General features: G+C 47.4%; 1 protein-coding gene across 1 annotated transcript in view; it reads left to right on the top strand.

Annotated features, from left to right (window-relative positions):
* cicb (capicua transcriptional repressor b) overlaps positions 1-27,373 on the top strand; it is a 39,127-nt gene that overhangs the window by 2,315 nt on the left and 9,439 nt on the right. The window contains exons 2-7 of the mRNA XM_083678612.1: positions 7,498-11,670; positions 25,340-25,489; positions 25,729-25,906; positions 26,488-26,599; positions 26,822-27,004; positions 27,112-27,244. Coding sequence (XP_083534738.1) covers positions 7,701-11,670; positions 25,340-25,489; positions 25,729-25,906; positions 26,488-26,599; positions 26,822-27,004; positions 27,112-27,244 — 4,726 coding nt within the window. The 5' untranslated portion in view covers positions 7,498-7,700. The remainder of the gene's footprint in view (positions 1-7,497; positions 11,671-25,339; positions 25,490-25,728; positions 25,907-26,487; positions 26,600-26,821; positions 27,005-27,111; positions 27,245-27,373) is intronic.

Here is a 27,373-nt window from a genome sequence, read left to right as displayed (position 1 = left end):
AATAATTTCATTCACTCATCGTGTTTCATAATGGCATCAGTGAGGAGTGCATGCATTTCAGAAGAGACCGACAGGAGACGCTGTGAGAGAGGCTTCTGCCCAGGCTGTCTGTCTCTGTCTGTACACTACAAAGGAGATGTTATGTAATGTTTACTATATAACTTCTTTGTTGGTCTTTGCAGCCAGAAAAAAAAGAGAGAGGTCCTCTCTCACCCCACTCAATCTCTCAATTGTCATAGTCAAAACCTCTAACCAGGCAATTTGCTACATTATTTCAATAGCATTGCATATACACATCCAGAACAGTACGCTTATACATATGTCATCCAAAATGTCAGCAATAAACCGGCAAATATGCATTTGAGAGTAGTAGTCCATTGTAGTAGTCCTGTCTCCTGTGTGTGAATGCCATAGTACTACTGTGGCGCTGCACGCACTTTACCATGCCTGGCTCTCTCGTAGTACTTGCGGTACAAACGCGGAGGTTAGCCGAGTTTACGCCTGACCACGCCCCCTAGGTCCAGCTGGTGGCAACCCGCGTGATGACATCACCATTGTGTTTGGCCATTGGCTGAGAGACATCTCTCGCCTGGCCAATCGCACGTCTATGAGATGACGTCAACTAAGATTCCCCGTTCACTTTCTATGGGGGAGGCGGGGCAGAGTAATTACCGACGTCAGAGAGAGCTGAATATAGCGCCATCATTGGCTGTCGGGTGCGAGGTGAGGGTCTGTTGCTGAGAGAAAAGAAAGGAGGAGTGAAACCAGCGAAAGGGGAGAGAAAGAAGCGTGAAAGCAGTAATGGCACAGACCATGACATACACAGGTCTAGTGAAGATCAGTATCTCAGCTTTTACACAAGGGAATTAGCTCAAGATCATTGCTGTAAAACTTTTTAAGAGGACACGCATATGCCCCTTCCCTCCTTGAATGTCACTCCCTAGAGGCTATACAACAGAGCTGACCAACTTGCAGAAATCAGGACTGAGGCTGTGGTTTTTGTTAGCACTCGTGCCTCTTGATAAGGAACTATAAATTCCGTAGTTCACTGTCTAGCCAAGGATGGCTCTGCGCTGTCAATTGTGGTAAACATACCCCATTATTTTAGGGGGGGGGGGGGGGTTATATGTGCTGTTCTATTGGCTAACACTGATTTGACTCCTCCCTTGTGCCCGCCTGCACACTGTTCCTATGGTTCCCGGTGCCCTTATTGGATACTGTAAAGTTTGGGACTGGGCACCGGCTTGGTGTAATATCCCACAGCAATTCGCCGGGTTAGTGTGTCAATCAAGTGGACTTTGACAGCTGTCCACGCCCTTTACTTTGTACCGTCAACGGTGATAGGCTACTGTACCTGTCACAGAGCTGTGATTGGTCAGACGGGCCAGCTGTTAGTGGTTCATTCACCATTTTGTGACTGTAGTGGAAAAGGGACCCAGATAGTTTTTTATCCCTGTTTGAGTTGCTGTGGGAAAAAGACATGTTTTACGGAGGAAAATTAAAGTGCGAGCCCGGACCATACAGTCGCCACGGACAGCTGAGGGATGTTACCCGCGAACGTGCAAGCTTCCTCATCTGCAAAATAGGATCATAAATCTTTCTGTTGCCAACTGTATCTTTCTGTTTGGGTGAGTTGAAACTAATCGACTTGTATTTTCTACTCCAGCAAGCCTTACAACCGTCAGTTAGCTACTATCGGTGGGTTTGTTTCCCTGTTTCGTCGCGTGCAAAGAAACAGAATATGACACAGCTCGAGCTCGCCAAGTATCAAGGAAGGAACGAAAGAGGAGGAGGGGTGGGAGTGCACAGTCTAAAAACTTTGTCAAATGTTTAACTCCATAGCCTGCAACCAAGTTTACAAGTTGTTGCTAACTTTGCACCACCATTCTCTACCACATTGCAGCAAACCTGACTTACTGTAGTGCACTTGGCTATAAATATTGTAAATGGGTTGCAATCGACCCATCTTGCAGCAAATACCCCGTAGCCACAGGCGTTGCTATGACTTGTCCTCAAAGTGTTTTTTAAGACTAGAACATTACGTCCCATCAGCTACATTTCCCGTGCAGGCTACTACGCTGTCATTACTACTACGATTACTACTACTACTACTACTACTACTACTGTTACTATTACTACCGCCACCACTACTACTACTACTACGACTAGCCAGCAGCTTACTACAGTGTCAGTGACCCGCTTAAAACGAATGCTGCTTAGCTTACTTAATTTAAACTTTTGCGTCATGACATTTTCACGACTGGTAAAGAGCTTAAGTCATTTCACATCCATTATCGATGTTTATAGTTGATATTTAGGTACAAAGCTGTGCTGTGTTAAAAAAAAAAAGAAGAGGAAAAAAGAAAAAAGAGAGAGAGGCCTGTGTGTAGCTGGGATAACCGTCACTCGATACCGGCTGTTGTGTTTGCTACTGAGCAGCGTACGCAGAACAGACCAACACTGCCTCCAGTCATCATACTCCTCTGACATTGTGTAGCGGCTCTATCGTACTCTAGCTACAAGCATCAGCGCGGAGAGACGGACGGGGGAAGGAACACCGGGAAAGCTGGCACTATTTCACGGCTGTTCTCAGGCCATGATCCCACTTTTCTGCACTGCTAAACTATAATCACTCCAAATGCACCTTTGATATTGCTTTGAGCAGCAGTTTGATTATACTTTTCTACATTTCATATGTGGAATATTCTCAGAGAGATGGCATGTGAATTTGTATTTGGTCTTTGTGGACTTTCATCATGGCACCATGACAGCATACAATTCATGCATTTGCTGCATGTATAATGCCTCCATCATTTGCACTTATGCATGCACAAGGAAATCCCTGAAATGATATTGCTGTTGTCTGATATTGATATTGTCTGATATTGCTTAGCAGAACAGTTTGCCATTGATGTGGCATTGGCAGTCCTGCCATTTGGTCACAAACAACAATGGTCACCTTTGATCCATGCAAGAGCTGCCTCAGCCAGATCAATACGTGACTGGATGCAGTCTTCTGAAACCTCAATATTAATCTTTTACCAATAATATGTACAGTCATATGTGCCAGCCAGCAAGCAGCTGCCAGCCTGTATTCTTACTACGTCACAACTGATGTTCTCTGTAGTGCGTTCACTCATACATAGACACACACACACACACACACACACACACTCTTCACGGTTCGCCCTCTCGATACACCAAAAATACCCTCCCAGCATTTCTCTTACTTGTCGCATAGTGCGATCACTAGTTCTACACCCACTCATAGTAGTGAGTACATGTACCACCAAAGCTACTCATGTGTGCATCATGTGTGTGTGTTTGTGTGTGTGTGCGTGTGTTTGTGTTTTTATTTTTGCTGTTTCATGTGTGTGTGTGTGTGTGTGTTCCCTGGTGACCCAGTTTAAGGGTAAGACCGCCCTGGCACTGCGGTTAAGCATGGGGAAAGACCACGGTATCGTACCATAGTACCGTGGTACTACACCTTTAGTCCAGTGTTGTGTAGTGTCAGTACGCCCTTCTCTATCCCTGTTCCATACTGCAGCCCTGTGCCCTCTCAGACACCCATAAAATGCTTTTTCGGAGAGGGGCGAACTGCAGTGTGCCATGCACACACACTTTCTCAGACATTTTGTGTGTGTCTCTCTCTCTCTCTCTCTAACACACACACACACTCATCCTCGTAGTGTGAAAGAGGTGCATCACCGAACAAGGTGAAGGCAACGTGAAGTCCCACACTCAACATATGGTGTTTTGTACACCATACACTCTTGTGTGTCGCAGCTCAGACACACACACACTCGCACACACTCACACACACACACACACACACACACACCCTCTGCCACGGTGCAGTGGGGCACTGCACTGTATTCCTCACGAGTGGTTCAATAAAATGGCATTGTGGCAGCAGTTTATGACTGTAGTACAGAACAGTAATAAAGTGTAGTATACTAGGAACATGTATAACATGCATCGATTTTGAAATGAGATTTTCTTATGAATGACCCTTCTCTGGGTGTTACTGTGTAGGCCTGCGTATCCTGTCTGCCGGGTGTGCAGGGACATCCTACACTGTCCATACAGGACAAAGGCATACAGTGTGTGTGAGTGTGAGTGTGTGAGTGAGTGAGTGTGACTATAATTTAGGTCAGGTTTGAGATTAGGCTTAACTGTGTGTGCTTAGATGGTTTGTTCACAGGAGAGCGTAACTTAGTGCGACTGTGTTGAGTCAAAGAGAGAGTGCTACAGTTTGTGTGTGTGTGTGTGTGTGTGTGTGTGTGTGAACAGGAAAGTGTTTAACGGTATGTGAGAATGGGGTGAAAGACAAGGAGAGAGTGTACATCTGTGTGTGTATGTATTCAGTGGAGAATTTAACAGTGTGTGCGTGACTGCGCTGTAAATTCCAAGGGGAGTGTTATGGTGTGTGTGACTGCTCCCTCTCGCTGTGTGTGTGTGTGTGTGTGTGTGTGTGTGTGTGTGTGTGTGTGTGTGTGTGTGTGTGTGTGTGTCTGTGTGTCTGTGTGTGTGTGGTGTTGCTATGCTGTGGGAGTGTTAAATGGATACAGTGTGTGAGGCAGTCCTTTTTGTGTATGTATGTGTTTTATATTGTGCTATATTTTGTAGCCCACAGTGTGTGAGACTGCTTCTTGTCTCTGTGTGCTTGTGTGGTGTTTTTGTAGTGTGTGTTGTAACTTCACTGTCTAGGCCTAGCCTCTATTCCAGCCTGATGTTGTGGAAACAAGTCTAGTTCTCAATCAGTATTCATTTCTGAGAACTGCACTGTTATGTTTCTCAGTCAATCAGTGTTGCCCTCTAAGGCTAGTTGTGCCTCAAGCTATTGCAATACAAAAAGGAATCTTTCATGAATTGATAGGCCATTACTTTCTGTTGAAACATACTGTCCATGTTAGGCCTATTCAAACAGACAATGTCAGCTATTGTAGTATATCTCTCTGTCATAAGAACTGACTTATTGTTTTAAATATGCCTATTGTTTTTTTTGGTTTTTACCATTGACTCGGGGTTAAACTGTCATACTGGAAACTTTTGATTGAATTTGTTCAATCAAGAAAAAAAGCTTTTAACTTTTGAACATTAACCTGAAACCCCTTTTTGTGATTATTTAAAAAAAGACAACATTTTGAATTTGATTTAAGAAATGACAATTTAACCTTTGAAAATAATCTGTCTTGGAATCAACTGATCAAGGATAGTACATTATCACACAGTAAATTATCATATAGTACATTATCTAATAGTGCATTATCATATAGTGCATTATCATATAGTGCATTATCATACAGTACATTATGATATAGTACAGTATCATATAGTACATTATCGTAGCCTATTTCTTCCCAGAAGGCGTACAGTATGCTTTGAATTTCTCAAAATCATTGTTGTTATCAATTATAGAAAATAGCCTGTTGGGTCATTTAGACTTTAGAGACACCCACTCTAAATCAACTTTATTTCGCTGACCTGCAGTATTCAAAGCTCAAAACAAGCCCATCATATGATACACACACTGACCTTGGCCTGATGTCAGACTAAGACTGAAGACAACTCCACATGATTATGTAGGCCTGCCACACACACCACTGAGAAAGGATGAACGTTTGCATTCCTTAAGGTGCAATTCAGATGCTTGGAGGAATAAATGGAATACTACTGTACATTAAAGAAACCCATCCCATCTTGTTTTGTCTAGCTATGTACAGTACACACACACACACACACACACACACACACACACACACACACGTCTACTTATCAGCCAAAGCCGGTTGCATTTTGGGAGACCATGACCAAACACATTTTTCCAGACTGAGATCAGGTCCCAGGCCTCAAAGCAGACCAGCCCAGCAGCCCTGACTCCTTCCTCTGCCTGCAGTCCCCACCCCACTGCCCCAACACTAACCATAACTACTGTACTGTCAGGCCAGCCGCCATTCTAATGAATGGGTAGTACTAACGGTGTCTGTGTTTTCCACTTTTATCCATGTTTTGTTTAATTTGTTTTATATTTGTCTGTGGAAACTGATGGAGGTGGAGATGGGAGTGCTGTTAGAGAGCTGTGGGGTAAGAGTGTGTCCAGAGAGGACGGCCCCATCCATTCCTTCCTCTTGCCCCTTTTCCTTACTCTTACCCCTAGTGAGTGAGTGTGTGTGTGTGTGTGTGTGTGTGTGTGTGTGTGTGTGTGTGTGTGTGTGTGTGTGTGTGTGTGTGTGTGTGTGTGTGTGTGTGTGTGTGTGTGTGTGTGTGTGTGTGGGCGGGGTGGGGTTAGGGGCGGCGGGGGGGGGGATGACTTAAAAATGACTCGAAAGAATTCCCCTACCTACTTTTCCTGGATCTCGGACCGGATGTGTGAGTGTGTGTGTGTGCATGCCCGTTTGTCTCCACTACAGTGTCTGTTTGGTCCGTGTTTTGCATTCGTGAATGTGCTGACCGTGTGCCAGGATTTGAATTTCTCCTAATTTGAGCACATTAAGCCACACCAGATTATTGTAAATAACCAAAATGTGTCCGTGTGAGTGACTATGAGGAAAAGAGAAAAGGAAACAGAAGAGGGTGAGAGAGAGAGAGAGAGAGAGAGAGATAGGGGGGGGGGGGCTTGGCCGTACTAGAATGTGCGTGGAAATTCCCTATGACTCTATATGGTAAAAGCCTATTTGAACAGAAGCACTTCTCAGTCAGCCCAGGCATGCATAATACACTAAGTGTGTAGGCTACCGCACAATACACTGAATGACGTGAGACTGATATCACATGTTGAAGTAACTAAAGGGGATACGCTACCGGAGGTCAGGAGACTTGCTGTGTGTGTGTGTGTGTGTGTGTGTGTGTGTGTGTGTGTGTGTGTGTGTCTGTGTGTGTGTGTGTGTGTGTGTGTGTGTGTGTGAGAGAGAGAGAGAGAGAGAGAGAGAGAGAGAGAGAGGCAGAGAGTGTGTGTGTGTGTGTGTGTGAGAGAGAGTGTGTGAGAGTGAGAAGATGAAAATAGGAAGCAAAGGTTCCAGTATGGTTTGGATGCTGGGCCCGTGCTACGAGACGGAGCTGTAGTGACTAAGCACGCATTCTACGTGGTGTATGATTTCTGTTGTTAGTTCACCTTCTCTCTGTGAGGACGCCTCTGGAAGCTTGTTACAAGTTAACCCTCAGTGTTAACCCCTGTAGGGTTGGCTCTGGAAGGTTAAGAACAACACCATTCTCTGCACTGATTAACCCAATGTTTGTAAATGTACACACAGAACACACACACACACACACACACACACACACACACACAAGCGCACGCATTAGTGGTGTGTTACCCCCACTTACTAGATGTGTGATATTCATTGCAGTGCAGTACACTTACACAGGTATGACATCATTTTTAATCTCAGCCATTTTTGATGATGATAATAAATGACCACCTGTCTCTCTCTCTCTCTCTCTCTCTCTCTCTCTCTCTCTCTCTCTCTCTCTCTGTCTCTCTCTCTCTTTTTTTAGCCCGCACTAGGGAAGGAACAAAGACAGAAAAGGGGCAGCAAAAGAGAGAGAGAGAGAAGAAAAGGAGGAACAGGGGGTGCCGAAGAAAGAAAGAAGAGGAGGAAGAAGAAGAAACGGGATTTAAAAAGAAGAAACGACAGAGCAGCACTTTGGGGTCTGACGGAGGAATAAAGAAATAGAGAAAAAAAAGCGAAGGTGAAGAGATGAGACCACTAAAGAAGCAGGGAGGGCGTTCTCCCCCCTCCACACGGGCCAGAGGGGGGAGGAGGCGGGGGGCCACAGAGCCCCCCCCAGAGAGCCACAACAAGAAAGACAAACTTAGGAAGGAGAACCAAGACACACTGCCCCAAACCACCCCCCCGACTCCCCCCGCCCCCTCAGCACGCAAACGAACCCCACCCTCCACTGACAGCTCCCAGAAAGAACCAATCAAAACTATAGAGGTCTCAAAGAAGGAGAGGTCAAAGGAGCCGGCACCACAGCAATCTGCAGAGGGCGGGGAGAAGATGGGGGACAGCAAAGGGGGGGTCGTGGTGAAGCCAGGGGAGGTGAATAACACTAGTGCCCCCAACATCCTCACTGTACCCACCCCCACCCCCACCCCAACCCCAACCCCCACCCCAACCCCAACCCCCAGCCCTGCCAACCTCTCCAGCAGGAAGACGGCCACCTTCAAGGCCCGCGTCCCCAAGAAGAAATACACATTAGAACACTTTTCTAACAACACTCCTACACTAATCACCACCCCTACCCCTACACACAACAGTAACTACAACAATGTCAGTAGTAATAACAATAGCACTAACAGCATTCATAACACCATTAATAACAGCAGTAGCAACAACAGTAGTAATAGCATTAGCAATAGCATTAACAGCAGCACTAACAGTAATAGCATTAGTAATAGCAGCAGTAATAACAGTACTATTAACAGTAGTACTCCCACCTCAGGTAGTCAGGTGCTAGCCCCCAGTGTGTTGGCTAGAGAGGTTAGCACAGCCACAGATCATAACGGTTGTAGCAGGAGTGTCGTGGAGGAAGGGACTAGGGGGGCCTCCACAGGACCCAACAGGGGGGGCCCTAACGGTGCAGCACCCCCCCAGGACAGAGAGCCCCAGGGCGGGGAGACAGAGGCAGAGGGGCCCCCGAACTCAGTACGCTCCTCGTCTACGGACACAGCCAGCGAGCACTCAGGTGACCTGGAGGTGATGGAGACATCAAACTCACACCCCACCCCCACCCCCGGCCCCGGCCCCGGCCCCAGCCCCAGCCAAGCCCACAAGCGTGGCCCCTTACCCCCCAGCCCTCCCAGCCTGCCCCTTCACCTAAACTCCCACCCTGATACGAACCACCGTGGTCCCAGTCCTGACCTCAGCCAGAGCCACAGAGAGACCAGTCTAGCAGAAGGGTTGGCGGACGCTCTGGCCAAAGGACTGAAGAACCAGAGAGTTCTGGCCCGCTGTGTAGTTGGACCCAGAAGCAAGGACGGGGTAGTGGCGGAGGAGGGGGAGAGAGACTTGAGGCCCCTGTCCCCTGTGTTCCGGGCGGGGGTGGTGAGGAGGGTGAGTGGGGGCAGTGTGGAGGTCCAGCTGCAGGAGGAGGAGGGGCTACACAGATACCCCTTCCAGGGGACGATGACATCACCCGAGGTGGGCGGGGCCCCCGCTGAGTTCATCCTGGACGCCTCGCCTCCGGGAACCGCCCCCGTGGCTGTCGGGACCCCGGTGTGTGTGCCTTTCGGTGGGGGGCGGGAGGGGGGAGAGGAGGGGGGTCCGCAGCTGTACAGAGAGGGGGTGGTCTCCCAGGTGGACCCACACCCCGCTGTGTCCTTCCCCTACAGGGTCCTGCTGAACGAGGACAGACGGGCCCTGGAGGATGGAGGGATAGGGGAGGAGGAGAGGAGGAGGGCGCAGGCCCAGGCTGTGTGGGTGTCCAGGCAGAGCCTGAGGCTACTGACCCCTCCCTGGGAGCTACCTCAGCCAGAGGGAGGGAGGGAGAGGGAGAGAGAGAGGGAGAGGGAGGAGAGAGAGAGGAGGGAGGAGATGGAGGTGGAGAGGGAGGTGTGTCAGCTGAGTATCGGGATGGCACTGGGAGGCGGTGCTAGGCTGGGTCACGGGTTCTCTCCAGCGGGGGTGGTGGGGGGGCATCACTACGCAGCCCCACCCCACTCCTCCTCATCCACGACAGCTAGCATCGTGACCAGCACGGTCCTCAGCCGGGCTATGGATAGAGAGGGGGAGGGCTACCCCGACAGAGAGAGACAGAAGCAGCCACACACACCAGATGAAGATATGGAGGTGACACGATTCAGCATGGGCTTATCCGCCGGTCCCAAACCTAGCGGGAACCCCCTGCATCGCCACATCCTCTCCAAGCCCCCCAGCTACCCCCCCTCCTCCTCCCCCCACCTCTCTATAGTCCGAAGCCTCGGCCCCCCCCACCTCTCCTCTCCTCACGCCCTAGCCGGGCCCCAGCCGCCCCCCTCCCCCGCCCTGCTGGGCCCAGAGATGAGCATGGCCCACCCGCACCCACCCTCCTCCTCCTCCAAGACCACCACCCCTTCCCAGACGCCCACCCCGGGAGGGGGGGCCAGCTCCAACTCCTCCTCCGCCTCATCCTCGCGCTCCCGCACCCCCCTGTCGGTGGCCCAGCAGAAGTACAAGAAGGGCGACGTGGTCCAAACCCCCAACGGCATCCGCAAGAAGTTCAACGGTAAACAGTGGAGACGCCTGTGTTCCAGGGACGGCTGCATGAAGGAGTCCCAACGCAGGGGCTACTGCTCACGACATCTCTCCATGAGGAGCAAGGAGATGGAGGCAGCGGGAGGAGGAGGAGGGGGAGGGGGGAGCAGCTCGGGGACTGTCACCCCCTCTGACCTGCGGGGGAGGGCGAGCAGCGAGTTCGACTGGGACGAGACGTCGCGAGACAGCAGCGAGGCGAGCAGCCGAGGGGGAGACTCCAGGCCTCGCCTCGTCCTGCCCTCGCTTCTACCCCACGACTTCTCGCGCTTCGACTTTGACGAGTGCGAGGCGGCCACCATGCTGGTGTCCCTGGGGAGCTCTCGCTCAGGCACGCCCTCCTTCTCGCCCATCTCCAACCAGTCGCCCTTCTCCCCCGCCCCCTCGCCCTCCCCTTCACCACTTTTCGGCTTCCGGCCCGCCAATTTCTCCCCCATCACCGCCTCCCCTGTCCTCCCCCACCGACGCCACCGCCACCCCAGCGGGACGGCTGGGGCCAAGCTGGGCACCCCCGGTGGGGGGGAGAGGGAGAGACACCCTTCGGGCATCCAACCCTCCTTCCTCACCAATCTGACTTTCACAGTGCCCATGAGCCCCAGCAAACGCAAGGCTGACGCCCCCCCTCCTCTGCCGCCCCCCTCCCACCACCACGACTACCCCTCTAAGCCAGAGCTGGAGCAGGGGGACCACAACCCAGCCTCCTTCCGCGTTCTCTCCCCCCAGACCCCCGCACACACACACTCCCACACACCCACCTTCTCCCGCCCCCGAGGGGTGACCACCCCCTCCAGCCGGCCGCCCTCCTCTGCCGCTACCTCCCCCCCTCCCCTGCTGGTGTCCCCCACGCCCCCCTCCCCTCTCCCCCCGGACGGTGGGCCTCGACGCGTGGGCCCTGTGTCCCAGCAGGCCTTGCGGGACTCCCCAGTGATCGTGCGGAACCCGGAAGTCCCGTTGGCCAAGTTCACAGAGCGTCCGTTAGGGAGGGGAGGGGGAGGGAGCGGGGCAGATCCAATCACCTCCTCCAAAGACCTTGGCCACACCCCACAGCCGGTCTCCGGTCTCCAAGCGCCCGTTCCTATCAACGCCGCTGCTGCTGTAACCAACGGCACCGTCCTCCTCCGTAACCCCGCCCCCACCCTGGTGCTGGTGTCCTCGGCCTCCCTGTCTCCCGTTGCCCCCGGTTACCCCCCTCAGACCAGCGCATCTCTGACTTGCATTTCTGTCAGCACGGCGGTCACAGGCCCCCCCTTCATTGACACGGCCAGCACAGGAGGAGGAGGGGGGAGGGAGGGGGGGACACAGTCGTTCGGAGGGGAGGTACAGCAGCCGGTGGCCTGTCACCCCTCCCCTACGGCCCTGCTGCCCCTGATCCTGCCAGCTGAGAACCTGCATCCTGCACCACGCAAGGACATCATCATGGGACGCCCTGGAACGGGTGAGAAACATGGGGAGGGAGGGAGGGTGTGGGTGTGTGTGTGTGAGAAGGGGGAGGAACATGGGTATCTGGGTATTCCAGTTGGAGATATTTTTTTATCATCATTTTTATCAGTCTTTTATTTGGCTTTTTTTTTCTCCTGGGATTGTATATGTTGTGGATATAGAGGGTTGATGAGGGAATGATAAATGTGACCGAGAGCAGTAGAACCTCTAAAAGTAAAATAATCTATGACTGGGGGCCTATTAACTGTTCATATTTCTACCTGGTTGTCTGATGTAAAGCAAATGAAAATGTTCGACGTCCTGTAGCTCTTGCAAAGTGAATAGTATTTTTTTACTGCGTCTATTTTAATAGCTTGAGAGGGGCTATTCTCTTTATTTTCCGTTTCCTCGAGAATTCCCATGTATATATATATAAAAGGGATTCCCACAGAGCTCTGGGAAGGGTATTTCCATCAACAAACACAATTAGTAGCAGCGTTGTGATGGTGAACTGGCTATACTGAGTAGGTTGTATAAGTTGTTTTGGATAAAGGCATGAACTAAAGGACCATGTCATGTTGTTTTTAGAACAGAGTGATTTTGATCAGCTGTGTGATGCTGGTGATGGAGTATTGTTGGATGCATCGTGATGGGCCTAGCAGGGTTTTAGGAGGAAGTGCTGATCAGTGACTCTGGTTGCATCGGTTATTATTATGGTTAAATAAAACATGTAAAAATAAATGTTGCGGTCATTCAGTACATACACACAGACAGGTAACAGAGACTGGCCAGAGATGGTGAAGCAAAGTGTGGAATATCATACAACTAAGGTCATCATTTGCAACGAGAGAGAGAGAGAAAAAGGCAGAGAGAGAAAGAGAGACACAGACAGACAGACAGACAGACAGACAGACAGTGAGATAGAGAAAGAGAGACCGATTGAGTCCCGAGCTCAAAACATTAATATGAAAGTCACACACTACTCTTAACTGTAGTGTGATTAGCCTTGATCTACAGTGTTCTATTTGCATTGCTTAGAAAGAAAGAAAGAAAGAAAGAAAGAAAGAAAGAAAGAAAGAAAGAAAGACAGAAAGAAAACCTAAGAAATACATCTTTGCGGTTTATTTATTTTGGGGTATAAAAATAAAATAATTTAGAGAATGTCACTGAGACTGAGAGCTCGGCTCTGTGTACTGAGAGACACGTACTCTACAAAAATATGACCCAACTAGTGGCCCTTACTGCAGATTGCCGTGAGCTGTTTGTGAGGCTACGTAACACTGCCTGAATGATTCAGAGAGGAGCCATGCTGGAGCTCCTCCGTATGTAGCGTTGTTGCACGCTACAGCAGGTCACATGGGTCCTGGTAAGCCCTAGCCGATAACCACAACCTGGTATTCCTCAGACCAGGAGGCCAAGGGGCCTACCTCCACCTTTAGGGCTGAGGGCCCTGTCAGTGGGCTCTGTTCACTTCAAACCTGGCGGAACCCCGACACTGTCAAATAGAGGAGTCATTGGGTTGTGACAAGCATTTTATTTTATTTTTGTAATCATTTTTTATCATCATTATTATGACATTCACAGTCTGTGTGTGTGTGTGTGTGTGTGTGTGTGCGCGTACGTACGTACTGTGTAGGCTATCTATTACATAGGGATTACAGATACATATTACAAGGGATTAGTGCCTTTAGTGGGGAGTATAAGATTATGGTTCAGTCTGGGAGATGTCATATATTTCTTCGACTCCAGTGCATCATGTTAGGGTTCAGTCAGAAAAGGTGCTTTGGTGCTGATGTGATTATTAAAGTCACAATAAAATATATTAAAAGCTACTGTATATTTCAGATGAAACAAGGCGTTTGCAGCTTATACGCCTGTGTGGCCTATGGATTATAGTAGAGCAAAATGAGGGTCTGCTGCGACGAGGCTGGTAAGAAGTAGAGGGGGCTGGCGCGGGAGAAAGAGAGACCCTTGAAGTTCACTTCACCTGGACTCAAACCTTCAATGAAAAAAGGCAGAAAACCGAGATGCATTTTTTTTTTTTTTTTTTTTTACTTGAAATTAGACATGACAAAACAGTGCAAGTGGAAGGGGATAAAATAGTGCATGAAAATAAATTGCAAACGTTTCCACTGAAACCACAATGACCATTTCACAGAACCGCACCAGATTGGGACTGGATGAGATGTAAGGGCTAGGGTGGGCCTATATATAGGCCACATATGGACTGTTTCCACGATCTCTTGCTGTGTGTGCGTGTGTGTGTGTGCGTGTGTGTGTGTGCGTGTGCGTGTGCTTGAGAGGGTTTACATAGAGAATAGGGAAAGCCTCAGAAAGAGAGTATGGGTGGATGAATGAAGATGAGAGTTGGGAAAGAAAAGAAGAGAATTGAATAGCAGGCTTTGGAGAGATATATGGGCTTTGTTTTGAGGAGAGTGCTAGAGAGATGAATCCACACAGAATGGTCTGTGTCTGTGTGTGTGTGTGTGTGTGTGTGTGTGTGTGTGTGTGTGTGTGTGTGTGTGTGTGTGTAACCATCATTGCAGTGCTGTTCGACTGTAGTAGGCATGAGGTACAAACCCAGATATACCATTGCACCAGTATATTCTGTCGGTGTTGTATGAACACTGTAGGAGATCTACCATCGCTTTGGTGTGTTTGTCCAAAACAATAGGACATTGCTAACGGGAGTAGTCCCAGAGGAGAACCAGAGGTGGGCTGTGTGTGTGTGTGAGTGTGTGTGTGTGAGAGAGTGTGAGTGTGAGATATGTAGGGTTGGTTTGGCTAACTACATCTCCCCTGGGGCTATTATCTCCTCACACCACTTATCAATGACGCAGTGTGTGTGTGTGTGTGTGTGTGTGTGTGTGTGTGTGTGTGTGTGTGTGTGTGTGTGTGTGTGTGTGTGTGTATCAGGGTGGTGAAAAAAAAGGAGTGGGAGGTCTTTTTGGGGATACATTTGCGTTGGCTCATTCTAAATTTGTGTGTGTGCGCACGTTGCAGTGCCAGAGTGCATGTGGGTGAGTGAAGAATTTACTGTGATTCAAGCCACTGTGTGGGATTGTTGTGTGTGTGTGTGTGTGTGTGTGTGTGTGTGTGTGCAATCAATGCCTGGGTGAAAATGAATGAGCATATCTGCACAGAAACACGCCAGGTGACATTGGCCTGTTGCTCTGTGTGTGTGTGTGTGTGTGTGTGTGTGTGTGTGTGTGTGTGTGTGTGTGTGTGTGTGTGTGTGTGTGTGAGAGAGTGAGAGAGGTCAAGCGTCGTTTCTTGAAAACCTTTTACTTTTGCAGCTGAAAGGACTCTGACTGAAAAGCATCCCTTTGTGAGTGTGTGTCTGTTGTGTCCCTGTGTGTGTCCGTGTATCCGTATTTGTGTGCACTGTGTGTGTGTGTGTGTGTGATTGCATTTATTTTGTACATCTTTGAGAAACAAGCATATGTGGGTGTTTTCTCTCTAGAGAGAGCGAGAGAGAGAGTGTGAACACTTCAGTACATGTGCTTGTGGGAAAATGTGTCAGAGAGTAAGTACTGTATGAAACATAATGTGTGTGTTTACTCAATCTGTATTGGCTTTTGTATAATGTGTGTATATTTGTTTAAGACTATTACTAGAGCTGTAAAGTATATTCGATTAATCAGACCGATGAATCAACTAATGTTTTATTTGACAACTAATTGTTACAAAAAATGAGTCCAAGCACAAGAAGTTAAAGCTAAAATGAGGGACATATAACCAAGTAAACATGAGTGTTGTACCAAGGAAGCTCAGTTCAAGCAATTAGCACCCATTTGTCATCATACTGTATGTGGGAATGGGAATGGCAACTCTGTTGATTTGGAGGCCATCATTTCATTATTAACTTGTGAAGTACCCCATTACTTTCCCACTCTGTTAAAAGACCGCCTCTGGGTTTGTTGTCTAGAATATTTCTGACTACCTTAATTGCAAGGAGAAAAATAAGGCCGAACACATTCCCACATTGGGTTAATCAGTAGATTAATCAACTCATAGGAAGAAAAAAAAAACCCTGTTTGGTGTGTGCATAGTACTATGAGTGTGACTGCAGACAAACATTTTGAGGACGAAGATTTTGTGGTTTCGTATGCAGCCTAGTGAAACTGTAGGGTGTGGACTGACACACACACACACAGGCCGAGAGCGTGGGACCTGCCCAGACATGCCTAATGGGGAGGGGGGGGGGGGGTAGGTGCAGCTACAGAGCTGGTCCTACTACAAGTTCGGCTACCATACCATAAATATCACAAGTTACCACATCAAATGAGTCATTTAGCACAAGGTCTACGTCTCATTCTGGCTCTTACAGAACCAGGGGAGGCTGGTGGAGGTAGAAATTAGAGGACGTGCTCATTGTAATGCATGGAATGGAATGAGGAATGGTATCAAGCACACGTGCTCTGGCTGGAGGTGGAGAGAGTGTGTGATATCTGAGGAGGAAGGAGCAGGAGAGAGTCCGTTGGTTAAATTACATCTAACTTGGTTAGAGAGAGGAGAAAGACAGAGTGATGGTTTAGTTCTTTCTGCAGCCTCCTCGACCGCTCGGAACATTCCATTTTATCCACACACACACACACAGTGTGTGTATCAACATCGATACACACTGCCAGCAGACCTCCATTTTTATGTGTGTGTGTGTAGCTCAATGTTCAGTCAGAGAGATTTTAGAGAGGGAACGAGGGGGTCAATGTCAGATCAGAGAGCAGCAAACAACCAAGCTGTGGTAAAATAGAGTCACGGAGGCAGGGGCAGAGGACGGAGGGAGAACGTAATGAGGTTGAGGCACAGAGAGAGGATGAAAGACAGAATTGATGTCGTGTGCACGCATTGTAGATTGTAGGTTGTGTGCGTGTGTGTGTGTGTGTGTGTGTGTGTGTGTAACCATGCATCAATCATTGAACACCGGAAATGATGTGCCAGCCCCGAATGCCTGTTGCCATGGCAACAAAGCAAACACTCCCATACGCCGATGTACACACACAACATACCGTACTCACAAATACTAACTGACACTCGTGTGCACTTCTACAGGGTTCCTCTTTCCTTTGCTCTCAGTGGAAAGAAAATCACACACACACACACGTTGTCTGTCTTTCGTGTTATCTCTGACGTTTTAGTCAACATTTGTGAGCGATAGCAAAAACAGCAGTGACAGCAGTAAAATGATGCGTTTTCTCCACACGGAGTTACAGTTGACTTTGAAGTGCTCAGGGTCAAATCTCTGTTATCTTAAAATATAACTGCAGCATGAAATATATTACTTGAGTCATATTTGTATTAATTTATAGACACACAGACGACATGTGAACAAAAGGTACAATGTAATACAATAAATTTGACTTGGAAACTTCCACTCTCATGTCTATGATAGAATCTTACTGTAGACCGACTCTGCAATACAGGGGGGTTTCCTTTTGCTATTCTTGGTGGTACACCAACTATAGCTCGAGAGTTACCACCTACAGCAGTGCTGGTACTGACAAACAAGGTTATGCTTTTCACAGATGAAAAGCCTTTCAGAATTCTTTCTTGCCGTGAGTGTGGAAGGGGTGTGTGGAGGGAGAGTGTCAATGATCGCTTCTCCTGTGTAGGCTCTTAATGACAGCCTTTTATTTGCTCTCCGGGGCCAATGGAAAACACAGGTTTCAGATGGAAATTCCAACGTTATATCTGTGATTATGAGGTGAAATCTGGATCGTTAGTCAGGGGAGTCAGTAGTTCTCACAGAACACATATACACACAACTCTGGGCATACACTCTGCAACGCAACACCAGGGAAACACACACACACACACACAAACACACACACAACACAGGCGCGCGCGCACACACACACACACCCTCTCTGTCTCTCTGCAACCGGAGACCCTTCTCTTCCTCCTTCCCTCTCTCCGTCTTGTCTCGCTCTGCCTTTCCGAAACCACAACACGCCCGTCCGTGTTAACCCTTCTCTCCAGCGCACTGCAGTGTCTTCTTCTCTCCTCTCCTCCACCCGCTCTCTCCATCCTGGTCTACCCGGATACGGATACCCGGGAATAACATCCCCGCTCCCCCCCACCCCTCCTTTACGTAACACTTAAAGCCCCACACTGGCTCCCTGGCCATGGCAACAACCACATCTGGATAGAGAGTAATTCATACTGAGATAAAGAAGCACCTTATTATTGGATTGCATTTATACAACACAAACACATGACAGAGTATACACTTCACAAAAAAACATTTTTGGGGGGAAATTCTGAAAGTGCTTTTGTGATAGGCTGAACATGTCTAATTGAAGTGTGGTTTATGCAGATGGGTTTTTTTTTTTTTTTTTTTTTTTTTTTTCATTTGTCAAACGTCTTTCCTTTCCTCTTCGCCTTGTCCCACTCTCCTCCACTTCTCTCCTCTTTCGTTCTCTCGCTCTCCTCTGCCTGAGTGTTTTCCCAGGCTGTCTGGCGCTGGCTGTCTGCTGCCCGTTTATCCGCAGGCTCACACTGCCCCCAGGTGGTCAGACACACACATTACACTCACAGCCAGGAAGCAGGAGAATGAAGCTTAGAGACACTGATCTATTGTCAGTTTTGGGTTTCCCCCTCTTTTTATTCAGGTTAGAATTTGGGGTGGGGAAGCTGATCCTAGATCTGTAGGGAAGGAGCAAGAAGAGGACTGTGCAGTGGTTCAGTCAGTGATGGCGCATACAAGTCTGAAGACAACAGATATGGTAAAGCTCTTGACTGCAGCCCGAACTGTCAAGATACAATAATATGTATATTTAGACGGACTGTGGATCTTGTGCGTTCATTATCACAGCCTTTCGCCATCTGGGTGACACACACACACACACACACCTACCTACCTTGTGGTCGCAGGACAGTTTCAGATAAACAACACACGCTTGTTCTAAAGATATGTACAAGATCTAAACCCGATGATATGATTTGCACAAAAACAAAGGCCGGGTGGGGGTGGGGGTGGGGGTGGGGGGGTGTCTGTATTGTGTTGGGGTGGGGGTGGGGGGGTGTCTGTATTGTGTTGGGGTGGGTGCGTGGGGGGGGTGGGTTCAGAGGGGCCTGGGGATGGCAGTGGCCACTGGCCGCCACAAGTGACACGAAGACCTGTGCCCAACATGGATGTTACCATGGTAACTGCGAAGGGTGTCGGATCGAGTTATAATTGGATAGAGCAAATGATTGGTGGGAGAGACAGAGAGAGGGGAGGGGGGAGAGATGGATTTAGGGATGGAGAGAAAATGTGGGTGGGAGAGAGGAGAAGAGAGAGAGTTGCTGTGGTGGAGGTGAGAGGGGCGAGATTCGAAAAGGGGATGTGAGGCGGTTACCTGTTGCCTCACCTCAAAAGGACAATAATGAGGGCATAAACACCTACATAGAAACATGGACACACGTGTGCATGCACACGGATAGCATGGATACACACAGCCAATGAGAACAAAACTCCAAACTCCTACACAGTTACTGTTCCACCAATCAGAGAGAGATAATTAAGCTTAGCTGAGGGGGAATCTCTTGTGTCTCTTTCTTTTCCTCCCTCATTTCATCTCCAACTCCTCCGTCTTGTCCGCTCATTTTTTTCCCCCCTCGATTTTTTTATTCTTTCTTTTTAGCTTGTCCCTTCCACGGTGATTCAGTCTGCACCATAACTCACCAAGTGGTTATTATTAAACATTTTTTAATCCTATAATTTGAAGTGACAAAATGTCTTCTCGTTGCCATAATTGACGAGAAAAAGCTAGTAAAGCTCACACTTGCTTCATCCGCCTGATGTCTGGCCTTTGCAGTTTCAATAATTTCACAGTTACCATTAATTGGCTGGATCTTAACTGGATCTGGCTTTAAAAAACTCTGTTTGCCCTCAGTGATGGTGCTGCAACCGTTGGACAGGCCGAATAACACACACACACACGGTTCTGTCCTTGGATATACTCGATATTGATGTCCCTGTGAGCTCAGGACAGTTTAAAAGCCTTAATCTCTCACTCTCCCTCTCTGTCAGGGGGCTAATGCCTATTAGTTTAACCCTTTACTTAATACCAGGGGCTCAAAGAAGCACGACCACACTGCATTTACATGACTGCAGAAAAGCACAGGAGAATGGACACTAGGATGAATGGCAGCCGGGATTAATCAAATAATAGGGATGTTTGCCGGCTATTTAAAATGTTAAATCAAGGTGATTTATTTTTTATTCTGTATCATTTTTGTTGTGGGGAAAAAAGGTAAAGGTATTTTGCATAGAGATGTTTGTTGTGTAGCAGTCACAGGCCTGAAAGGGTTAACAACTTGTTTACTACAGAGGACAGCATCTGCCTCCTCTGAGCCGTGGTTCTCTCTGTAACCCTATTGGCTGGCTACCATAGCTCCCTGTGAGCTGACTGGTTGGTAGAGGCAGATTAGTCCCGCCTTCCGTTGTATTTGGCTGTGATTGACAGATGGAAAGAGCGGCTTAACTACAGTGTGCTGAGTATGTGTGCTCAATGTGTTGTTTGTATGTGTGAATTTTGAGTTCTCCTTTTTCATAGTGCGTGTGTGTGATGTCTCTAAGCAAAGGCAATCATTTTTTTTCGTGGTATAAAATATGAATGTTTACAATCCTCTGAGTGCCTGTGAGGCTCTTTGTAGTTGAGAGAGTGTGAGTGAGTGTGTGTGTGTGTGCGTGCGTACCTCAACGTGCCTTTGTGATCCGTCTCTCTCCCCCCCCCATCTCTGGCCTCCACACCCTTCCTCCCATAAGAGAAGTTCTGTTTTCACAACTTGTTTTCCCTCCTCCCCGACACAGAATGACTCTTACTCTATTTTTACCTCCTGATACTCTTGACTCTCTTTTCCCTTCCCACCCATTTTTCCTTCTCTTTCATAACCCTACACCCCTCATTTTCTCAGCCCTGGTGTGTGTGTGTGCCAGTGTGCGTACATTGAATGAGAGTGAGAGAAAGAAAGTGTGCACGCACATGTTTTCGTGCGCATGCGTAGCCTCTTTGTGCACATTTAATATTCTGTCTGGGGGAGGCCAAGCTGCATGATGGAAAATGGTGAAAATTAATGTTCTGGGACTGAAAGGGCTTTTTTTAATGGTGGAAAATGACATCACTGCTCTCCGCCCCTCTGTGTCTCTTTGAGCAATGGAACGAGGCGACACCGAGCTTGAGAGCAACGCTCTGCAAACAACTCAATCATTTACCACTCTGTTCACATGCCAGACCTGACTGTGTGCGCATGCTCAATGTGTGCTCATGTGGTTCAGTAACAGGTTGTAGGCCTAATCAGAGTCAACAAGGGCCAGCCATCTATTACTGTTGCAATGGTGACGAACCCCATCACATCATACCAATCTCACTAGGGTACTACTGCCAGGGGCTTTGGAGCCACTAAGATCATGGTAATGGATGAATTGGTTGAAGTAGTAGTATGATGAGTAGTAGAGACTCAGGAATGTTTGTGAGGGTACAGGCCAGGGTAGTATAAACGCCCTGTGTTTTCAATATTAGTATTTCAACGGTGGCAGTAGAGGAGTAGTCAATGTTCAACACTTTTGGCACTGTGATGCAGTCACATGGTGCGAGTGCTGCTGACTCGACATATGCAGACCTATCCTGTCACAGTGCAAAACCTCTTGTAAGATCTAACGAGATGACTGGTAGTATTACCGTAACCTTTCTGTAGGTATATAATAGAGAGAGTGATTATTTGGCGTCACATCAGTGACCCTTCTTAACGACCAAATATAGCGGTAGTGTGTAACAGAGCGCCAGATACTGCATCACTACACAGTATTATTCTGAACATCTGAACGTTTTTCTGACGTACTAGCGCCCTCTGCGCATTATATGTACAATTATCGGTACTGCATATTCATTTTCAGCTCGCAGTTTGTGGTAGGAGGGAACTTGTCCTACTTGTGTCAAGCGATTTGTTGTCCCACATCTATCTGACTGTTGGATTTGTGCGCAGCCTCTTCACTCTAAATTTACTACGGTTAATAAACCAATGGGGATTGGATGTGGGTGGGATTATGTAAAGTAATTATTGCGGTATGGGTCCTGTTGGAGTTTGTGGCCAATACATGACACAAACGCTACAGCGTCATGATGGGACTGAATACCATAACAGCCAATACAAAGTCATGTCCCATTTTTTATTAGGCATTTAATATTTAGGAGCCCCATTTAATAGCAGCGACCAGTGACCGACAAAAAAGGCAGAGGTACATTTGCATATGACTGACATTCCAGTGCAGCTTTGAACCAATCATCGGTCGTGGCGGCGGGATGACAGGTGGCTGTCTTGGCCAATGCCGGAGCGTAGATGGAGAATAAAGGGGCGGGGCACGGTTGGGCGAGGTTGACACACTGAAAGAGCGAGAGGGGGCAGCCTAGTTTACAACAAGAGGAAGAGGGAGGGAAAGAGAAAGAAAGAAAGAAAGAAAGAAAGAAAGGCCAGCGAGAGAGTAGAAATCGAGGGAAACAGAGTCGAGTGAGAAGATGTTGTGATACGACTTTTTTTTTTTCTTACTACAAAAGACCTACCGATCTGACGGACAGGAGTGTGCGCGCGCGCCGTTGCGGGGAGACCTCAGCACGAAGTGACCTGCTGCAGACGGACCTCACGAGCTGCCTGCTACAGTATTTTTTATACAAAGCCCTCGCTTCCACCACGGCTCTGTATCAGAGCATCTCCGGCTAGCCTTTCGTTTCTGCCTTTTTCGAGACCAATCCCGTCGTTTTTATTTAGTCCAAAAGGGAGAAGCAGCAACTAAAGAACAAGACTGGTCTAGACCCGCTCCCTGTTATTCGGACCCGAGTTATCACCATCATCATCATCATCGTCGTTCTTGACAGCGTTTGACTTAAATACTTTGGCAGCTGTATTTTGTTGATTAGGTTGATAAGAAGCAGGGGCGTAGGAGACTGAGAAGGGGGCTGTAGTTGGTGTTTCAAAAAGAGAAGTCGGTATAGAGGACTGGTAGCCTGAAAATGACCTAAAATGGGTCTTTACATTTAAACAGCTATTATATAATGGGTGATGGATGAATGCACCAGTTTTTATAAAAAAACACCTTGATTTTAACCGATAAGTACAGACAGATAATTAATGGCAAATACGCATGGGTGCATTCGTTTGATAACATTTGCTCATTTTGGCCTCTCTTATATCATGTTACTTTGTATCTGTGTTGACTAGATATTATATGTTGTGGAAGAACACGTATGTAAACAGTAATTTCTGCCGAAGCATCACCTTTACTTAATAAATACATTTTGGATACTGGCAGTACTTGGCAAATGCAAGCCAAATAGACAGGTGTCTAACGGTTTGCGAGCCCTCATCTGTTTCTAGCCAGTACGGTCTCGCTGAGTTAGCTAGTCGTCGTTGTTAATTCAGATTATTTTAGAGGTTTCAAGCAGGGAAGATAAGTCAAACTGACGTTTGTTATTGTAGTTTCAAGGGAAGGTAGTTGCGACATTTTGGCGTTTATTTGGCTGCTTTCTGTTCTGCGGATGCAGGGCCAGGGGCGTTCCCGAGGGGATGGTCTAATTTGGAACGGTGTACTTGGGGCTCCAGTTGCCGTCTCGAGCATAACCAGCCGCCCGGCTTGAAATTTAAGCAACACACAATTGTTTTGAGTGAAAATGGTGGTAGTGCTGCTGGTGTCGAAGAATTTATAACAATTTCGCAATAGACTGCCATAAAGCCCATCAGGTGGCCAGTTGAAAAAGTATTTATTTACTATTTATTGGAGTTGTCACAATCGGCTGTCAGTCATAAAATCAAAGCAAACGTAGGTGAGGTTAGAGTTAATTGAGTGGAACATGGAAAATGGCTAAGCATGCTAGGAACAAGAGCCAGACTGCTAGTTTGTAGTAGCTAGCTATAACACTATCCCCTGCATTGATCAACTCCTAAACATTCCCTGTAAGCCAAACTAGCTGGTTGAGGATTGGGATAGCTGCTGTATCATTTTGTACGTTCGCATAACAGGTGGATCATGCATGCTAGCTAGCCAACTCTTGATGTAGCTAGCTAGCAACATCATTGCCCTAATTGCTTGAACAAACGATCTGACGTTGAGGGGCTTCATCATGCAATAATTCTGACACTTCGGAGGTTATTGTTGCCCTGAAATGATTGTTGACTCCCTCGGTCTTAGACTAAAGTCAAGGGTTTATTATGTAGAGACTGTTCAACATAGCTCATTAGGGTTGCGTAGGTCCCGGACGGATTTAATAAACACCGTGGATGAGGGTGAGGCCTTGTTAACTCATTCAGTACTATAGCGCTTGTAATGTAAACAAACATAGGAAGAAGGGGCATCAGGGGTAATTAGACCAAGAGGAGAAAGACCGTCATAATGATAACGAGCATATTTTTCATCTGTCATTTATATACTATTCGATTTTGACCAATATACAGTCGTTTTGTTTTGTCATCCGTATTATTATCATTTTCCCGAATGTTGGTTTGTTATCGTCAGTGCGCGTTACCAGACTGCGGCAATCTGATGAAGTGAGCTGGACTCATGTTGACCAATACGTTTATGCGTGGTGGATGAATTTAACAGGAATCAAAACCAGAGCACAAATCATTATCTTCGTCTGTTGCAGGGAAGTTGTGAGTGATGACCGCAATCTGAAGGGAAGAAACCGATGCACACACACCTTCGAGTACTTGCCATCTCTGTTATGAAACACACATTATTTGGATTATTGATGTTTTATCACACGGATTTTTATTACCAAACATTGTAAAGGGACTTTTTCAAAGACATTTGTAATCATCTCGCGTTGTTTGTCATAAAAACGTAAAGGGGCATATTCAGCCATGTTTTCATCAGAGAGCCCTCAATATCTCCGCCAAGGACTGAGCATGTTTGGTTAGTCATGGTTATTTACTACCGTTGATATATGTATTGATTGCAATGTTTGTGTATCACCCAGTTTTGTAATATAGCATTAGTATGCAATGTTACTCAGTTTAGTTTACCCATGAAATCCACACATTTTAATACTCACAGGGAACCTTTTTACAGTAGGTAGATGCTTGTTGGTTTGGGGATTTGCCTATTCCATGGTGTTATAGTATCAAAGTACAAATACTCTTAAAGCAAGGGTGAGGTCCAAGTGTTGAAACCTGATCTATCCTCTATGGGAAGGCATGATACAACTTGTTCTACTGCCTCATATTGGGAGCAGAATCACCCTGTTTTCTTTTTTTAATTGATTAACCAATTAGCCTAATTGACCACAGGTGTGCTTGCTTGGCCTGGCTGCTGGTGTGGCAGTAGAGGGGTAGATTGGTAGTCTGTAACTAGATGGCGATGAAAGAACAACACATAAGTAGTGATATTTTCTAATCTGCTGGTCGGCCTAGATGAGACATTTGTTATTGATTTAAATTCAGGGTTAAGATTATGGTTAGACTGTGGTTAAAATCATATTTGTGGTTGGGTTGAGTTCTTTATTGCTGTTCTTTCTAGTATGGGTGTTTACAGCTGGGTGTTCTGTCTCATGTTCCCTAAAACTGGAAACAACATCATGTTTATCTGAAATGCAAGAGGAAGTGAGGGTTTGCTTACAAGGAGGGGGTCCATCTGGCCATACTCTTCTACATTCTACATATTAGATTACACTGCCTGACAATTGCAACTGTCTATATTCTTATTTCTATAGTTTGGACCAATGTGGAGCCGCGGTCAGTTCCCGTGTTTCCATGGCATTCATTGGTCCCTTTCCTGGCACCTACCGCATCAGAGGCCTCTGCTCAGCCTGGGGACGGTCAACAACCAATCAACCACCCCCAAGCTGCCAACCTGAAGACAGGTATGTGTTGGTGTCATGTGGTGGATTCAGAGGCTGTGGGAAAAGGCATCCCCCTTTTGAGAGTACTATTTTGGCTGTGTAATATTATGATAAAAGACTGAGCTTTTATTTATTTTCCCTTTCAAGATGACGATTAGTCATATGATTGATTTCAAGCCAGGGACTTGAATTGTCGTCATAGTTCGGAAAAGTCTGGTAATCTGCTCTGAACATGCTTCGCATGGGTTTTTCTTTCTCAGAGCCTCAGAGCGGTGCCGTGCTGCTACAGGAGTGTATGGAGCCACCCCCACCCCTTGAGAGAGGTCCCACATCACGCCCCAACCCCTCCATAGATGAGCTCGCCCCAGAGAGGGAGAGAGAGAGGGAGCCCGAAAGAGAGAGGGGCGACAGTGAGACTGAGAGTGACGTGGATGACCCGTAAGTGTGTGTGTGTGTGTGTGTGAGAGAGAGAGAGAGAGAGAGAGATAATGATCAATGGTGTCCATATACTGTATTGATGTATAGAGTGTGTATGTAAGTGTGGACACACAGCATGCAAGTTGCCTTACTGGTACATGTAGACCAGCATATTGAACAAAGAGAAATAGAAACAAAAGCATTCCCATCTCTGTTCTTTAGCACTATATAAATGGCAGTGGCCAGGCTTCCATCCATTGAAATGTATGAGCTGTCTGCTGCATCCACTGAACTGTCTCTGGGGAGATGAGCCACTTTTTGTGTGTGTGTGTGTGTGTGTGTGTGTGTGTGGAAAAGAGTGACAGTTCTTATGCAAATCTCCCTTCTGAAATATTTCCAGAGAGTTGATCCTCCTTTCTAACTGCTCATGTATGCTACAGAATCTAAGTGTGATATGAGAGATGTATGGGATGGGTTTATGGGTTATCACAGGTATTATGCTCAGGCAACAGGCAAGATACTTATGTTATATGTTTACCACATGTAACAGATATGATGCTCAGATATAATTATGTGTTTACCATTTTTTTTTGCTCTCCCAGGTTCTTCCCAAGTGTGCTACCAGACCCCCCTCTGACTGTGGTGCCAGTGAAGAGGCGTACTCAGTCCCTCAGTGCCCTGCCCAAAGATGGGGACAAGAACAGCCCTGGCAAGGTTCTCTCTCTCTATCTCTCTCTCTCTCTCTCTCTCTCTCCCCCTCCGCCTCCTCACTCTTGCCTAGTAATACCGTAGCATTCTCAAACTCTGACAGTCAGGACTCTGTCACTTTATATTCTGTCACCCACACAATGACTGTCATTGGTTGGTCTGCAATAACTGAAACATTATGATTTAATATTCTCTCTCTCTCTCTCTCTCTCTCTCTCTCTCTCATAGAGTGGGAAAGACCACATCCGGCGGCCGATGAATGCATTTATGATTTTCAGTAAGCGCCATCGTGCACTGGTGCACCAGAGGCACCCCAACCAGGACAACCGCACAGTCAGCAAGATATTGGGGGAGTGGTGGTACGCCCTGGGGCCCAAGGAGAAGCAGAAGTACCATGACCTTGCCTTCCAGGTACTACACACACACACACACACACAATCATCAGCTGAATAAAATCTGCAGTCTTTGACCTTTTCACAAACTACCCCTCTCTCTCTCTCTCTCTCTCTTGTTCCCAGGTGAAGGAGGCCCACTTCAAGGCCCACCCAGACTGGAAGTGGTGCAACAAAGACAGGAAGAAGTCCAGTTCTGAGGGCCGCGGGGTCCCGGGGGGCAAAGACATCAGAGAGAGGAGCATGTCTGAGACCACAGGTGAGTCACACACACCGTCCACATCTCAGGGCTGGGGGCATCAACAAAATGGTCACTTCTTTAAATAAAACAAAAATGTCCTCCTCCCTTTTGTCTCTGAATAAGCATTATATATCAACAGTGTATCAA

Source organism: Argentina silus (genome assembly GCF_951799395.1).
Source record: "Argentina silus genome assembly, chromosome: 10".
NCBI lineage: Eukaryota > Metazoa > Chordata > Actinopteri > Argentiniformes > Argentinidae > Argentina > Argentina silus.
Note: the sequence above shows the minus strand (reverse complement) of the source record. Positions and strands in the feature narration are given on the sequence as shown.